The 18322-nt window shown below is 37.4% G+C and overlaps 1 protein-coding gene across 4 annotated transcripts in view; it reads right to left on the reverse strand.

Annotated features, from left to right (window-relative positions):
• Window positions 1-18322, reverse strand: part of LOC127046707 (transducin-like enhancer protein 1) — a 78089-nt gene that overhangs the window by 21544 nt on the left and 38223 nt on the right. For all 4 annotated transcript variants that reach the window (XM_050944174.1, XM_050944172.1, XM_050944175.1 and 1 more), the window contains 6 exons: window positions 13747-13863; window positions 9011-9064; window positions 7259-7411; window positions 6234-6378; window positions 5319-5509; window positions 4017-4093 (listed from right to left, as the gene is read on the reverse strand). In XM_050944174.1, coding sequence (XP_050800131.1) covers window positions 4017-4093; window positions 5319-5509; window positions 6234-6378; window positions 7259-7411; window positions 9011-9064; window positions 13747-13863 — 737 coding nt within the window. The remainder of the gene's footprint in view (window positions 1-4016; window positions 4094-5318; window positions 5510-6233; window positions 6379-7258; window positions 7412-9010; window positions 9065-13746; window positions 13864-18322) is intronic.

Consider the following 18322-nt stretch of genomic DNA (forward strand, 5'->3'; position numbering starts at 1 on the left):
GAAAGGACAAGGTGCACGATTTGTCACACACCAGATTGTCATCTCTGCAAATAGTACTGATTTCAGGAGAAAAGTAATTACTGATTTGGAAACCACACCAGAAGAGAAAGAAAAAAAAAACAAGAGAAAAATCTAAAGAAATTCACTCTTGTGGTATATTCATCATGTTGCACAAGATAAATAAATAATTGCCAATAGCTAAAGAAACTGAAGTAGTTTTAGATCATCGGACCTCTTCCAAACACTACTGAGCAAGAGATTTTAAAGTATAAGCTTGAATCATTTGTTATGAGGATGGAAGTGTGAAACTGAACAACAAGAAGTAAAAAGTAGTAAGTCGTAACAGCAGCTACAGGCAGACAAAAGAAAAATTTAGAGAAATATTAGTTCCACAGTAATGGAAAAAATTAGCAGTAGGCTTCAGCAATGGAGGGAATATAGAAAGATGATACAGGAGAAAAGGAAAACGCCACAAAACCACAGAAAGAAGGCAGGAAAACTGAAGAATAAATACTAAATACAGCTTGACAGCAAGATGAAGAGAAAATGGAAGGAATGGTTCTCAGGGAGAAACACAAGAAAATAAAATAAGAGTGTCTAAGGCGCACTGCTATCAACTGCCAAGACCAGCTAATTTGTGGCAATGGGAACTGAGAGTTGAAACACCTTACAGCTTTCTAGGTCAGCATGCAATGGGCCAGAGTCACTAGCATCACTGGTAACAGGATTAGGCTCTGAAGAGAACAAACTTGCCAGTGGCAGATTTAAAAAAAAAAAAAAAAAGGCAGAAAAGGTTGGGAGTAAGGGACTTAAACTTAGTGACACAGCAGAAGGTGAAGCTGTAGAAAAAAGGGTGTTTGCCAGAGGGAATTCTTGCAACAGCAGGCAACTGGAAAACAAGAGCAGGTTCCTAAGAGGCAGCTTATTTTTCTAACAGCAATCTATTCTAATAATAAGATCTCAGTGTGTACAGTGGTCAAAGAAGAACAGGTGCTCACAGAAATGCTGGTCCTTTGGAAAGAGAGAACTGAGTCAATGGTACTTAGAACAACAACAAAACACAAGAGCCCAGAGTAGCTACAGAGAGTTACAGCAGTCAGCAGACACAGATGGCAGGGGATTCAGTATTTCTAACTGGAAAACTTCCTCCCCCCTCCCACCTGCAACAGGATACACAACTAAAATGCCATCTCTCATTTACTACACAAACACAATGTGGCATCTCAATTTGTGTGTCTGGGAGAAAGTAGGTTTCAAATATAAATTGAGAATTCCCCTGCAGTCTGTGAAATTCTGTGACAGATGCCGCATTACACCCATATTTTGTACCAGAAAATATCAATAGACTTATCTAACACAGATAAAAGATGATATCATAAAGTTACCCTGGGCAATGGAAGACATCCTACTAGTTGTGGATGAACGAGGCTAAAATAAGTCTAAATCCTAACGCAGTCAATTGAAGACTGCTGGGATTTTAAAAGTTTATCATGTTTATTTATAGTAAGAACAGGCAAAGGAGGCAGCGACTATCAGCAAAGGAGGGAAGAAGTCTCCAAGCAGTATGACCAGGAGTATGACTGAGTGTGTAACTTTTAACTGCAAGTGAGGGGTCTCAGAAGCAGTTTCAATAACTAAGCTTTAAACTCTCAGTCAAAATCCAAGTGACCAGAGGGAAAACAAACACAATATTTTTCATTCAAATAATACTTTTTAAGCAATAGGAAACAGACATGGCTGATGTGCCTTGAACACTGTAACAATGATATCTAGATTTGAGCCCCTTCCCCAGTACACTTTTGATTAAATATTTCTGGAAGTCATGAAATGGAAATAGTGAAATGGTTTAATAAATGAAGTCCAAGAATTAAAATTACTCATATCTATTGGCCCTATGAATGATTCAACAATATTTTATTTATAAAACTGTGGGCCACATTTCACTGAAGCAACTAGGAAGTCACTAGGAATGGCCCCTTAAAACAGAAAAAATCTATTTTAAGAACTAGTACGCTCTTCAATATTTAACTTGACAGCCAATGTTTGATGCTTAATACCATCCTTAGACCCCTCTTAGAAATGCAGCACATTCACTATCTCTTCTCTAATCTTTTCCACAGGTGAGGATTTCATTCATGAAATTCGGTCCAAGAAGGGACTGAGAGTGCTAACCTATTCGTGGAGTCTGCATGTAAAAGTGCAGTAATTAGCAAAGAAAACAGATTTAGGAGGAGCAGTTTGCATTAATTCCTATGAAAGAGGAAAAAGTGGGAGAAGAAACATGCACTACACAAAACACCATATTCACTGCACAATTTAATCAGTCAGGATGACAGGCACATGAGGCTGAAAAACATGGTGGAAGCAAATCAAGGTGTGTTTGTAAAGATTCAACTTGTAAGTTTCAACACAGTAAATGTTTCTTATAACTTACAATTCACACTAAAAATTAAGTGACTGCATTCTTCTGAAAGCTGTGCAGGACAAGTGATTCTGAGTACGAACCTGTGTAAGCACAAAGCCTCATAACAAAGTCATGAGGCAATCAGGAGGCATATGATGCATCTGTGAGAGGAAGACGTGAGTGAAGAAGGGAAAATTTAAACCAGTTTCACTATTAAATCAGGCAGATAATTTAATGTAAACTAGAACCATATTGCAGAATATTTGTAATCAACAGGAAGGTTTCCCACACACAAATTAGGCAGGCATTTTAGATAAACACTGCCAGGAAACAGAGCAGGTTGAGAGGGAAACTATATACCTGTTATAAAGGAAATACCACCAGAAAATTGAGTTTTATCAATAATATATTCTTTGGAAATTATGCTCTGTTTAAAACTGTATAAAATTATTTTCTAAAAATCTTTAAGAAAACTGTTAAAATAAGAAGTTTTTAGAGGGTTGGGTTTTTTTGTTTTTTTCTGTGTCCATGATTCTACCCGAAATGTGGAACCTAACCAAGTTTAATTAAGGCTACTTAAACCTTTACAACCTACTCAAATCAAACTGCTGCAAACGCTCAAGGTTCAACAAAATGCTCGCCCACCAAATTGAAACACATATTTTAGCAGCATAATTTTAAAATGTTGCTTAATATGCCAACAAAGCACTACATTGTGAAAATACAGAAAGCCAGATATCTTTAAGAGAATTTCACAGTTCATCTGACAGAACAGAATATTAGCTAACTATCAGACTGCTTTCATTTTATTACCTTTACAGTAAAAAAATAAAAATTATTCTAAAAATCCAAAATACACTTATCTGTGAATCCAAAATGGCATGGTCACCATTAACAAAGTTTTTTAGTTTAAGTGCTCTTTTCTTTATATAGTGAATTAAGTATTAATACAAGCATTTAATTTCAAGCACTGCTGTGAAAATAAACCCTCCTACTTTTATATGTCCACTGTACATCTTTGCTTGTGTATTCGGCTGCTCTACAGCTGCATGTCTCTGAGGTAGTTTTCAGAAGTGCCTGCTTTATTATGCAAGTTCTGTACCTTTTGCCAAAGTAAGTACTTATGATCCCCATTAAGTGCCAGCTAAATTTCTGAAGCTTGAGACACAGTAATTTCAGACCTTCACACCTGCTAAAGTATCTACCAATATAAGGGGGATATGATTTGCACCCACTATTTGTAGCAGCTGAAAGACAGCTTCACATGTTTCAATATAAAGGTGAAAACATCTTATTTCTTCTGCTGAGCACTACTAATTTCCAACTCCCCTAGCTACCTCTAGTTCAATAGCAAAGCTTGAGAGAAAGGAAACTCAGGGATGTATCCCACCAACAGCTTCTCTCCAGAAATAACTAAACGTTCACAAATGTGATTAAGAAGACAGCTGCCAGCTGAGAATTTAGAAGATACACTCCTTATCAGAAGAGGACAACAGCAATCACTTTCAAAACACCCAAGATATCATTCCATTTGGAAGTCTTGTTTGCTGACATAAGATAAGTAAGTGCTCTCACTGTTTCAGATGTTACTAAGGTGTTAAAAGTTACTTACGGTTTCCCCCCAGGGATTCCTGCTAGATTTGGAGGGATTCCAGGTACTCTCATGTGAGGAGTAGGATCAAATCCAACCTGATAGTGAAAAATGAATAAATCTCAAGCCTGTTGAATGAGAAAACACAGCTCCCCTTCCTTCACCCCCAACTCATTTTATGTATTAAGAAAAATGATGTAGAGTATTTTAGAAATGCAAATGTTTCTTATTGGAATGTATTAAAGGGACATTCTTAAGAGATTTATTTTTATGTTTTCCAGTGTTCACATTCAAAAACTGAACCAATAGATGTACATGATCGTAACAGCTTAAATATGACAGTAATGATATGCTTAATACATTATGTGCTACTTTAGGATTTCCTAGCATTTTAAATCTTATTATATTAATTCATCTAGCATAAATACATACTTCAAGCAACGCCTACAACAAATATGGACCAAAGTGAATTAAAGTTCATCCTTTGAAATGGTATCCATAACTTAAAACCATAATGCATGTAGTTTTAAAGACATATATATGCCGTTTACAATTTCCATCCTTCTTGCTCAAGAAAACTGTTTTCCAGTTAAAAAGATAAGCCTCATTCTAGAATTTAGAGAATACAGAACCAAGCCTCACATATCCTGCAAATACTTTCACGCATAACTTTACTAATTCACTGGGACTACTTGTGTGCTTAAAGTTACACACTTAAATGTTTGCAAAACTGAGCCCCTATTTAGTTTTACTGTATGGTAGTGGTGACTAAATAGTACCTTATTTGCACTGTTGCTAGGCATAAGGAATTTTCTAACTCTCCAGGCCACAGAGCAATAAAAAAAGAAAAAAGACACCAACCAACTTCAACTTTTTATTTTCATAAAAAATAAAACTACAAGCACAAAAGAGTGGATAAAAAGCCTTCTATGTGCTGCAAGATTAATTTAGGATGTCTATAAAGTGTACAAATCTGCTCCAGTAGGAGAAAAACAGATGTCCAGAGAACCAATGAAGAGCTTTGTAGCTTCCAACACTACCTTTTTATTCACAAAAATATATAAATAGTTTGGCACTTCTTATTGAACCAAAGCACTAATGAAGGCAAACAAAAACTGAAACATACATAAATACACTGAGAGTCTTCGTTTTCAAGGCACCAGTTTGCTTCTGTAGCCATAGAGCAAAGTGAAACATACAGTGAAGTAGCCAAGCTTCTGGCGTTGTTATGGCCTGAAACTTAGACAATGTTAAATGACACATGTAGCTTTCCCAGTGAACCAAAACTCATCCTATTGAGATGGCAAGCAATGTGTTTCCTACCATAGGAGATCGTCCATAGGCAACCACGGCGGCTGCAGCTGCAGCAGCACTCATCTGCGGGGACATATTGTGCAGACTGGCATAAGCTGCCCCTGGACTGGTCAACTCTCCGTTCATGCCAGCATGAGGCACCATTCCAAATGGAGTAGGGTATGGTCCTGACACCGCCAAGGGTGTCCTCAAACCAGCAGCTGCAGTTTAATGAAATAATGTGTTCATTTTGAATTCAAGTGATTTTCTATTTCTCTGCATACAGGGAAGAAATCACTGTCATTCCAGATGGATACTTCTTTTGCAACACCCAGTCTTCCCTTCTGTCCACAGTCCCTTTTAATGTTGCCAGGTACATTCTGAACTAGGCTCATCACCACCACATATCCTGACTCTCTGTAAATGAGAGTTCATATATGCCTAGCTATTCTGAGTACTTTTAATAATCCCTACACATACTGCCCATTCCTTCCTTCCTTCATATTTTCCTTCTCCCTATTGTTCACGTTATTTGGTCTCTCTCTATTTACTGCAATAAGGCTGAGAGGTATAGTTTAGAAAACTGACATCTGAAGACTGAACAGCGAAGGTAAGCATTGCTCTGAATTTGTCAAGATTTACATTTCAGGAAATATTAGCTGTTTCAAATACAGGATAAGGCTAGGAAGGAGCTTGCATTCAGAATAATTAGCAGAAACTTTAAAGAAGTCATTACATAGTGTAGATTATTTGGAAAGAAGATAAAAAATGTAAACAGTCTGAAAGATGTACAAGCTGCTGAAAGCTAAGTCTGAACATCTGTTTCTTATCAAACCTCTTCAACAATATAAAGAATAAAGCAATACATTTATTTAATATTCACAAATTACATAAGTAAAAGATTAATGGAAGACTTAGAAAAGCACATGAAAAGCAATGCATTACCAGCTTGGTTAACTAGAGGGTCCATTGTTGGAGGTTTGCCAAGGCCTGGACGAAGTCCTGGAGTAGCACTAGTGCCCGGAGTTGGCACATCACTTCGAGGAGTCGGTGTGCTGGATTTCAGAACAGGCGTGCTGGCTTTTTCATGCTGGTATCATTAAACAAATTAAATGAGTATTATTTTTAATCCAGGCCATATTACCCAATTTATCACAACAGCAGCTGGGACACTGGGCACCTACTACCTACTCCCTCAGCCAATTTTCATAAATCCACACAATGTTGATAGCATTAACTTATGAGTGAGAAATGTTGACCTTTCCTATTCCTGCCAAAATTAAACAAGCACAAAATGCAGAAGGTCATTTTTCCCTTCCTCCACAGGCATTAATATGTCTGAGATAATTTTAAGTCAGGACAATATTCTATATATCACCAAATTCTTTCAGTCTAAAATCAGCGCATCTCAAATATTACAGATAATTTGTCTAATGTCCCAGATTAAAGTCCAAAAAAGGAGTAATGCCTAATTGATAATCTCTTAAAATAAAACAATTTAATAATATGTGCCTGTATAACATGATCAAATAATTTAATGACATTTTACCAAAAGAGAGAGTAAAACAGCCTATTTAGAAGAAGGCAACCATGATTCTGCAGAACTTTTAAAAGATCTGCGTGTGTATGTTTTATCTGTAGTGAAGAATAAGTGTAAGCTATTTTCAACTCGAAAAAGAAAATACTGTTTAAAGTGAACCATTTGCATTATACGGTAAACTTGGAAACCATTAGTTATAAGTGCATAGGAAAGATCAGTGTGAAGTAGAAGTTTTTATCAGCGAAGAAGAGGATTGTATAGTACTATAAAGGTCTAGGAGAACAAGAACGTGCTTCAACTTCAAGTATATAAAATCAGACATCCGCTGCCAACAAGCAAGCCACTATGCACCAGTGATTAGTAGTTAGACCATACACATGAGAAATAGATAGGTATTTCCTCTGGACTACAGACTGCTTTTAATACTCACCAAACTCATTTCTTTGGATTTCAAGGAAGTGGAACTTCCTGAGGAGGCTGTGGATGCTGGACTGCTAGAGGCATCTTTTTTCAGCAGACGGTTTTTATCTATGCCATTCTCACGTGGCGAGTGTGCCGGACTTCCCCGTGGTGATGAAGGATCCTAAAATAAATAATAATAATAAAGCAAAAAACAAATACAAATGGGGAAGAGGGACAGCAGAAAACTACTTTATGGCTATGGGCTTGTACAAAGTACTGCCACAGAATTATCACCAAGAAAAAACTGGAAAGTTTTAAATAGTTAAGTTTAAAATACATAATTTTTTTTAAATATTAGTTTTTGTTTGTTTCTCTGTGACAATGTCTCCTCTTCATCTGGTCAGTGGGGGCAGTTAGCCCACTGATTAAAATAAATCCAGTTAATTTTGCATGTGAGTTTTAAATAATTACATGGTAATTTTTTTCTTAAATATATAAAGAGGAGATTACAATATAATTACAGATGAGATATGACAAGTGTGTGACAAACAGTAAGAGGGAAGGGAGAACAAGAGTAACAGTAATATGATTATGCAGTTCATAGTGTCCGCAGCATGATAGCTCTGAATAATGCAAACATTATTTTAAAAATTTCTTGTCAAACGATAACCCACTTTGCTTATCCCCGCCCTCAAAGAAAATGACCCTGAGCTCCTGGCCCATAGAGTATGTATTATCTATTGTTTTCTTTCTTCTATACAAACTGTCCATATTACCCCTCTATGCAGTAAACCTTCCCCCTACTCCTCCTCCTCCTGCCCCCTGCTCCCCCTCCTTCCCCCCTGTCACATGCCTGCCCTGGGCGGAGGCTGCAAAGCCATCAGGACTCCAATGGTTCCTCCACACACACTGCTGCTCTCCTGGGGGTCGGGTGGACCCCTGCAGGTGGTATCAGGTGCAGGAGAGCAGAAAGTCTTTTAATCAATTCCGTATTATCTGCTCAGATATTGCTGTGGTCTGGACTTCTGAGGATGTTGCTAGTTACCTAGCTCCCTGCTCAGATACCCACTTTCCACCATCCAATGATACGAAACTGATGGCTGATAGAGCGGACCTCATCTGTACACCATGGCTTGGTAAAGGCCCTGCCTCCCAGTGCCGCTACAAGGCAGATCGGAGTAAGAGAAGAGGACTGATGGCATCCTATGCTCCCAAAGTCTTGTATCTGCAGGACATAAGAGGCGGAGGAGGGAGTTGGACTAGTCCTCTCCACCTTGGTGCTGCTGGCAGGAACTGCTACTACCTAGACTGTCTTTCCTGAGGAATGGTAGGGTCTTCCTAAAGGACCACTCACCCCTAGGAAATTCTGTGGACATATCTAGCTGCATCTCAACTCTCAGTTCACTTTAACCCTGTGTTCCAATCCCACCCCTGCCAAAGACACTTTGATTTAACAACACTGCCTGATCCCCATCTTAACTCTTCCCCACCACACAGAGGCAACCATGACAGCAGCTGTGAAATGTTGAAATGCATCTTATGGGAAGGATGAAATGTATATGAACTAGTGCAAGAAGGAGCAGATAAGACAGCCCATTTTGCTCTGTCCTGTTATATGGCAGCCAGCAAGCATTAAATTTTAAGATTTTTCAGGTTAATTACTAATATTAGTAAAAAGAAAATAGCCAAGTATTATTTTTATATACATTTAGATGATAGTGAATTTTTCCTTCAATGTTTAGGCAAATGTTAAAAATGCAAAAAATGAAAACTAAGTTACCTCATTGGATACATCCACAACCAAGTTATCGTCACTCTTGTCCCCATCGCTGTCCTACAAAAAATTGTTTATTTCATTTAATACACTTGAAAAGCATGGGAAAAGGCTAAGCATCTGCTGGATTAACAACCTGAATATTAAACATCACTGTCCTACCCGAATTAGACAGACAGAAAGAGGAGAGCCACACCATTAGCAGCAGAGAGTCCTTTGCCAGTTTTATAAATGATAGGGCAAATATACAAATTTGATGAAAATAGGAGCACAGCTCTTTTGCCTTTTAGCTTTACATTAGATTTGTGATATTTGAAAGAATATTTGTATTTAACTATAAAATATAAATGGTGTATGGCTACTCCAGTGACTGTTTACACTCTGAGGAAAAAAGACATCCTTAACTGCTCTCATTGTTAAACTGTATGTTTCAGTCCTATCCACTGTAAAAGGAGAGTTGCAGAATTAGTTACAGCTTGCACAGTGCTTTGAACATGAAAAGCACAATGGCAAAGATTTTCAAAGAAGTTTCCTATGTGTACTACTTGTTTCATAAGATTCTCCTAAGTCCAAGGTAATTCTGGATAAGTCTAGAGTCCAGTTTGAGACCATCCCAATTTCCATTTTGAAGCTTCATAATATCAAAAAGTTTTGAGCAGAAATTAAATGGAAAGATCTTGAGTTTACTGTTCTATTTCCAATCCCACAATTCCCTTTAGCCAACTTATTTCTGCTTTCTAGACACAAATGCCTCCTTGTCATTAAAAGTGCTGCTTTCAGGAAAGCAGGAAAACAGCAGCCATGTGAGTGCAGTTGGAAATCTAGTAAATCTTTAAATATGAAGCCTGTTACAGCATGGAATTATTTCAAACTCTTTGTTTTAAGAATTAAGTATTTATCTTATCTATTTATAATCCAGTTCCATTCCTACTGTTTCTACCAAAAAGAGAAGTGGTCTTATCTTCCATAAAATCAACAGTTTCACATTGTATATGATTCCCAAGGAAACAGACAATGGTTTAAGCATGCTCTCCTTTGAATAAATGAGGTTACTAATACTCCCAAAATTGCTAGCATCTGGACACTAGTGAGTTGAAAGATTTTAGTGCATAGGAAAGTTTGTCAAAAGTTCCCAGCATCTATACAAGATGGTGGAAGAAATCACAGACTTTGGTTTCAAAGATGCAGTGGCAATATAGGGCTAGGTTAACAGGAGAAGGAAGGTGCCCCAATCTGCTTACAGTTGCTCTGATGCAACCCCAAAATCAAAGAGACTAAAAGGGTGTCACTGAGGATAGAACTGCACCTATTATGATCAACACAAGCATCTGGTGAAAACCTGAGATCAAGTGAAAGAGATAAATCATACCCACAGATGTTGAGAATTACAGTAACTCCTCACTTAACGTTGTAGTTATGTTCCTGAAAAATGCGACTTTAAGCAAAATGATGTTAAGCGAATCCAATTTCCGCGTAAGAATTAATGTAAATGGGAGTTAGGTTCCAAGGAAATTTTTTTCACCAGATTAAAAAAACTATATATTATATAGACATACACACAGTAAACGTTTTAAACGAAGAATTTAATACTATTCACAGCTATGATTGTGAAGCTTGGTTGAGGTGGTGACGTTAGAGGGTGGGATATTTTCCAGGGAATGCCTTGCTGATAAATCAGTGGTTCTCAAACTTTTATACTGGTGACCCCTTTCACATAGCAAGCCTCTGACTGCAACCTCCCCATATAAATTTAAAATACTTTTTTAGATATTTAACACCATTATAAATGCTGGAGGCAAAGCAAGGGTTTGGGGTGGAGGCTGGCAGCTCATGACCCCCCATTTAATAACCTCATGACCCCCTTAGGGGTCCCAACCCCCAGTGTGAGAACCCCTGTACTAAATGATGAAATAGCACTGGGCTGAGCCATCAAGGGTTAACACATTGTTGTTAAATGTAGCCTCTCACTCTACAAGGCAGCAGGAATGGAGGGGAGGGTAGATAGCGTACCAGACAGAGACAGACACACACCTTGTGTGTGGGAGAGAGAGAGAAAAGCACACTGCCTCTTTAAGGAAGCTGATCCACTCTAAAGGCACTGTCTTGGATCACAAAGTTGAGACAGCAGCTGCTGCCCCAGGCTCCCTCTGTCTCTCTCCATCTGTGTCCCCATCCTGCTCTATATGGAGAAGGGGTAAGCTGGGTGTAGGAGCAGGGGGGAGGGGAGACACCCTGACATTAGCCCCCTTCCCTCTCCCTCTCCTCCCCCGCACAGGAAGCAGGAGGCTTGGGGAGCAGCTCCAAGGCAGAGGGCAGGAGCAGCACGTGGCGTGGGGGGGGAGGGGATGGGAGGGGAGACGGATAGTTGCAACTGCAAGCCTGCTGGGCAGCTGCAGCACAGGGAACTTAGGGGAGCAGGCTGCTGATGGAGGAGCTGATAGGAGGGCTGTCAGTCCACCCTGGTTCTAAGCCCCTACCAGCTAACTGCAACAGGCTGCTCTTCCTGCAAGCAGTGGACAAAGCAGGCGGCTGCCAAACACATTAGAGGGAGCATTGCACAACTTTAAACGAGCATGTTCCCTAATTGATCAGCAAGGTAGCAACAAAACAATGTTAAGGGGTAACTTTAAGTGAGGAGTTACTGTACAACAGAATCTAATTTTCTTGGGTCTGAGTGACCAGCAATGCAGCTAGCGCCTGAAGCCACAGACTCAGAGCATTCTTACCACCATACAATTGTGTCACAATTCCACTTTTAACAAAAATAGATCAGTCCTCCCCTCTGTTTCTCTGTGTGACTAACATCTCCATTCCCTTTCCAATTACTATTATTTCTATTTAATTTACATTAAATTCTCCTCCTCCCATGCTTATCTACCATAATCTTGGAAGAAGGTTAAGGGGAGAAAAGCTGAGCCACTGCAGCCAGTGCATATGATCCACGACCCTTTCTGCTGTTGGGGGGCAAGTAAAGCTGGTCAAAAGACAACACACAAGTCGTGCAAACATTTTACTGGTGAGTTTTTATTTTTTTTCCCATTGCTTTTCATAGAAATTTTGTAATTTCAACCAGGGTAAGTAGTAGTAGCTTTGTTAGGTTACACTGCAAGCAGAAACCAGTGGCAGTGTGTTTCAAAGACTATACAGACTCAAGTTTGTGGGGATTGCACTACAGCGCTAAAAATAGCTGGGTAGACATTTGAGTTTGGGCTCCGAAGTAAGGAGGGGGTGGATTTCACCACAGGTTACTGCTTGCCTTGTAGATGTACCCTCACGGACCCGGAGGCACATTCAAGCTATAAAGGTGGCTACTACACCTCTACTCCGATATAACGCTGTCCTCGGAAGCCAAAAAATCTTACTGTGTTACAGGGGAAACGAGGTTATATCAAACTTGCTTTGACTCTCCAGAGTGCACAGACCCGCCCCTCCGGAGCGCTGATTTACTATGTTATATCCGAATAAATGTTATATCGGGTCACATTATATCACAGTAGAGGTGTATTACAATTTGCATAAGGGGAGGAAACAGAGGTAAACAACTTGTTTCTGAATCTTAGAAGGCTTCTGACTCCTAAAAACAGGCACTGCTGGTTCCCTAAAACTCAATGACAGTAATAATCGTGGGACTAGGCTAAACTATTCAGTCATTACATTATATAGCATGAATGAATATGGAGATCATCAATAAGTGTGGCAACAACCATACGAAACCTGAAATACAGCTTTTAACAAGGGTGGATTTTTTTAAAAAAATTTAAATCAGTTTTTAATTTTTGTTTTCAATAAACCTATTTACAATTAAAATTGGACCTAAGACAATCTATGGTCTATGGCCTAAACTACTTATAATGTATTAAAATAATATAATTTAAATGTAAAAATAATATTAAGCAGTACATATTTGAAAGTGCAGAGAGACTATTTTCTTAATTTCAGTTTATTTAACTATTTCAGCTCTGTGACTAGTTCATTCAAAGTTAAGTAACTAATGCAGCTGAAAATGCAGGAAAGCTTGTTTTCCTCTTCCAATCTATGAATGAAAACTAGGTTTGAGACTATGAGATCTACTAGTTCTAAAATCTTAAGGACACGGTGACCAGAAAATCAGATTCACCAACTACAGATAATACTTCCTTTGTTTAACAAATCAGATGTTTTAAATCCAAAAAACATACTTCGATACACCTTTTGATAAACTTTCATATTATGTATGCAGTATTTTTAAGATAATTTTTAATTAAACTATCCCATTTTTTGTGCTCTTTTAATTGAAATTCCATCAAAATAGAACTTGACATAAATCTTATGTTAAAATTAATCATTTAATAAATAAGAAATGCACCATTCACATTTTCTAACATAAAAAATTAAAAGTGAATTAAGAAAAATTAAGAATCCAAATAAATGTAAATTATTCTATATAACTGCCTAAATAAATGTGGTGTATCCTCCTGATTAGCAAAAACAAACACCAAATTTAATGTGAAGCTATATTTAGCTGCAATTCAACATGAGAATTAATCTTCTTTAGGAAAATAACTAAAAAGTATAAATACAAAACCAGATTATAATAGATTATTTAAATGAGGTTGCCTGTTTGCTAATTTAAATAATTGTTAAAATGAGTGATTTAAATAACTGATTTAAATCAATCTGCCCTGCTTTTAACAACTATTTCACTGCTCACACACAAAATATCAGTAAATAAATTAATCATTTATTTGAAACAGATTTCTTACATAGTGGCTAGAATCCTTATCGTCCACCTTTCTTTTTTTGACGTCATTGGAATATTCAGGACCATTCCTGCGCTTATCCGTGTTTCGCAGACTGTCCGGTACCAACAGAGAATTACTCTGTAAAGACAAAAAACAAGGTCAATCAAAAATTCCTTCCCGAATTCCTTCATATACACCTGAAAACTAAAATTAGATGTAATAGATATTTTAGAAATGTAATACCTTCTCAATCTCTCATTCGATTTAATTCAACTCATCAGAATCTTCAAAGGCAATTTATAATGATAGGGATTCATGCATTTTATATTTTGCTTATTCTTTGCTTAATCTTTGCATAAATCAACCTATCAGAAATTTAGTTCACTTGTCAGTAATTATTTGTGAGGTTACTCAATTTAACTGACCTCATTGTTTTACTTTAGGAGAAACACTGTTTATTCATGAACATACAGTATTTTATATGTATTCACATATATACAAACATACAGTGGCATTTATACATTATAATTGCAAATTTAAAGTTATTAACTAAGGATGGATTTCTCTTTTTTACAATGTCAAAAACAAATAAAGCTTGGATGATCTGCCCATTGCATATACCATTATGAACACTACCTCTTAAAACAATAACGATTAAGTAGGTGTTCACTACAGAGTAAGATTACCCAGTGCTTATTTATTTATTAGCTGTGATAGTAACCTCAAAAGGATGTCTTCAACAAATTTACTGCAAACAGAAAGATTAAATATTTTCACTGTCAACATAAAATTCACCGTTAGTGTGAAATTAAAGCTATCACATTTTTTAATCAGTCTTACACTTAAAAACTGAGGCCAGTACACATACAAAAGACAAGAGCAAAGACTAATCTTTTCTACAAATAACACAGGCTACTTTCATTCAGTTATGCTAAGCACAAACTGTTGACCCAAAGAAAAAAAGGCATTTTAAATATTTTTGGGTCACATGACACAATTTGACATGCCTCTGATTCCCACCTCCCCTCCAGCTAAAGCATTAAAACATGTTACAACGAATTCTTTTAAGTACAGAATTAGCATATGCAAGAGGGCAATTTGTTCAGTGATGTGTTAATGCCATGAACAATGCTGAATGAGTTGTGCAAAAAACTCCTATCTGATAAGCCTGGTTTCTAAAAGCCATCTAAAAAAAACTTATCACAAGAAGGAAGCATGGTGCCAATATATATTTACATATTTAAAAGAAAACTTACTTGAGGCCAAATCAGATTCAGTGGTGAGTCCAGAAGGAAATATTTGTGTACAATTAAAAGCCATAGATATTTCACTCTTAAAATATCATAAACATAAAGTCAGTCAGTTTGCTACTCATTGAATGACTCTGCATTTGAAACCGAAGCTTTGCAGTGCTCAAACATTAATGCTCAACCACAGAGGAAAAAAACAAAACAGTGTACACAAGACAACTTGAATCCTCTTTTGCCTACTTCAGAGGCTGTACTTTAAAGCTTGCTCTAAGCTCTTTTATTCATGACTATTCAAGCTACACAAATGCCAGAGGGCTTTACACAAAGCATATGGGAGGGTCCAATGAAATTCATAAAGAAGCTCACAGTAATGTCTTTACCACAATGTTTTTGTGGCTAAAAGGTGGGCTTGTTGGATGACTGAACTAATTACCTTGATAAGTATAGGCAGAATTTAACCCAGCTTCTCCTTCCAAATACACACACAAGAGGATAAGGAAGCCAATGTTTCAGAAGCAATATATACTAAAATCCAATTCTGATGAAAAATGGATTTGTATTTTAAAATGAACACCCAATGTCTGCAATAGAAGATACAGCTTAAAGGGACACTGTCAACTCAAATTTGACCACAAATTAAAAAGTTGTGAGGGAAAAAGCCTGCTTTTGCTAAACCCAAGACCAACAGAAATAGTTCTTTTTTAAAAAAAAAAAAAAAAGCTAAGAAATAATTTTTAAAGCAACACAAATATTGCAGGATTGAGAAGCTGAAAGGGAAACTAATAATAAAATGTAAAACTGACTTCACTGGTTTTCATTCTCCAAACTCACAGAAAATAACTGCAAAAAAGGAAAGAGCAATTTGTATTTTTAAGACTTGGATCCGGCAAATTATTCCACATGGGTGTAAATTCCACTCATGCAAGCAACTTGCAAGATCTGTGCCTAAAATATGTAGAGTAATTTCAAGTATTAACAGAGATCAAAAATAGGTTTTATTTTATTTTTAAGTTTAGTGTCCCTTTAATGCATAGTTCCTGCACATATGATCGCACCCTATGTTTACATGCACGTGTCTATACCAAACAACGATGACACGCTTCTGTGCAATTCAGTATTCTAAAAAACAAAGAAAAACTTATCAGTCGAAAAAGTATACGTGGCACTATATAAACCCCAAAAGCATACTCGTGCACACACACAAGCAGTTCCTATGATATGTATTTAATTACTTGTTTACAGAATAATTATTAAGGGACAAGGATCCATAGTTTCCAGGATGTAACTTCCCCATCCCAATAACCACTAGTAGTCCTTATCCATTATTGTTACAAACTGGAATTCCTAAGAACAGGGAGACTATAGATCTTGAAAACATCCAGTCAAATAGATAAGAGCATCTGCAAACTTCCTATATAACACCACCTCTCCCCCTGCTCCCCCACAGTGCTCTGGGGCAATGGTTCTCAACCAGGGGCACGTGTGCCCCATGGGATACGCAGAGGTTACATCAACTCATCTAGATCAGTGGTTCTCAACCTATTTACCATCATGGGCTGCACATGCAGCTCTCTGTGTGTGATGTAGGCTGCAACCACACAATATATATACTACTTGTATGGCACTGAGGATGTCACATGGCCGCACATGGGTGCTGACTGGGCCACAAGTGGCCCCAGGCTGCAGGTTCAGAACCACTGATCTAGATATTTGTCCAGTTTTACAACAGACTACATAAGAAGCACTAGTGAAGTCAGTACAAACAAAAAATTCACACACCCAGTAACTTGTTTATCCTGCTCTATATACTGTACAATGAAATGTAAGGACCATATTTATATTCCAATTGATTTATATTTATATGGTAAAAATAAGTAAGCAAGCAATTTTTCAGTAATAGTGTGCTGTGACACTTTTGTATTTTTATGTCTCATTTTGTAAGCAAGTAGTTTTTAAATGAGGTGAAACCTGGAGTACGCAAGACAAATCAAACTCATGAAAGGGGTACAGTTGTCTGGAAAGGTTGAGAAACACTGCTCTGGGGCATTAACAATACCTTGTTACCTTGCCTTCTTTTTGTCAGCTATGCGCGACTTCCAACATATTTTTAAAAGCTAACCATTTTGACTGGATATAGTTTGGGGTGTAGCAGACAAGATAATTATTTTAAAAGATCTTGGAAAAAATAACGTATCTTATTGGGTACTAAATGCAGACTTGATCATTGCAAACATCCCCACTTACTTGGGATCTCGCCTTAAATGCAGAAACCGTTTTCACCAAAATTTCTACTGTGGGCGAAGGAGTGGAGGAAAGAAGAGAGACATTTGAAATTTGTGTGGAGTGTAAATGGGGAGAGGCAAGGCATGTTAGAGCTACCCCCAATACAGTTTCATTACCCTGCAGGGTCACACTGGGGATGGATAATGGGTAGCAAGGCCCTGAGAAACTAAACTTATTGGCAATCTTTTTAAGGTTATTCTTAAATAAAAAACAAAAACAAAAAAACACCATTTTTCCAGACCAACTTGCAGCATCAGGAAATCTACTCATGATTCTTCAGCTCCTTCCATCCCTCTCCAGTTTAACAGACTGAGGAAAAAGGAAAAAGTGACTAGAATAGTTATTCCTCAATAGTTCCTTATACAGAAACTTTTAACCCAGAATGAGAGTCTCTTCACCCAGGTCTACACTATAAACTTACATCAGTATAACTATTTCACTCAGGAATGTGAAAAATCCAGATCCCCCTAACCGACATAGTTAAACAACCTAACCCTGTGTAGACAGCAGCATGTGGAGATGAAGTACCTACAATGAAAGGAGAAGCCTTCCCGTTGGCATAGGTAGTGCCTTCACTTCATGCTGCTGCAACATTTAAGTGCAGACCAGCCCCTACTCTGGAATAAAAATATCCACATGAGAAGCTACTGCAATAGATATTCCAGTCAATTTCCCTGACAATCGCTGAAGTCTATGATGTAAGAATGTGAGGAGAATAAATTAACATAACATGTCCAACATCCTAGAGTTTGAGATCTTGGATGGTTTGGGTGTTCATCCACAGATTATGCCAACACTGTTCTGAGTTGTATACAATCACAGTAGACAATAAAGGGGTATTTTAAAAATTAGATTTTTACTAACTATTCAAAAAAATAGTTACATTAACAGCAGTCCTGAAAACAATCAATTTAGACTGGATAAATTCAATGATTAGTCTGGGCAAGAAATGAAAATAGTACATTAAAATATTTAAAGGGTTAAGAGCAAGCTTCAAAACATACACTACAATTGATGAAAGTATGTTTTTATGTATGTCTGCTTGCTATTGCAAACTACTCCTT

Source organism: Gopherus flavomarginatus, chromosome 3 (assembly GCF_025201925.1).
Source record: "Gopherus flavomarginatus isolate rGopFla2 chromosome 3, rGopFla2.mat.asm, whole genome shotgun sequence".
Classification (NCBI taxonomy): Eukaryota; Metazoa; Chordata; order Testudines; family Testudinidae; genus Gopherus; species Gopherus flavomarginatus.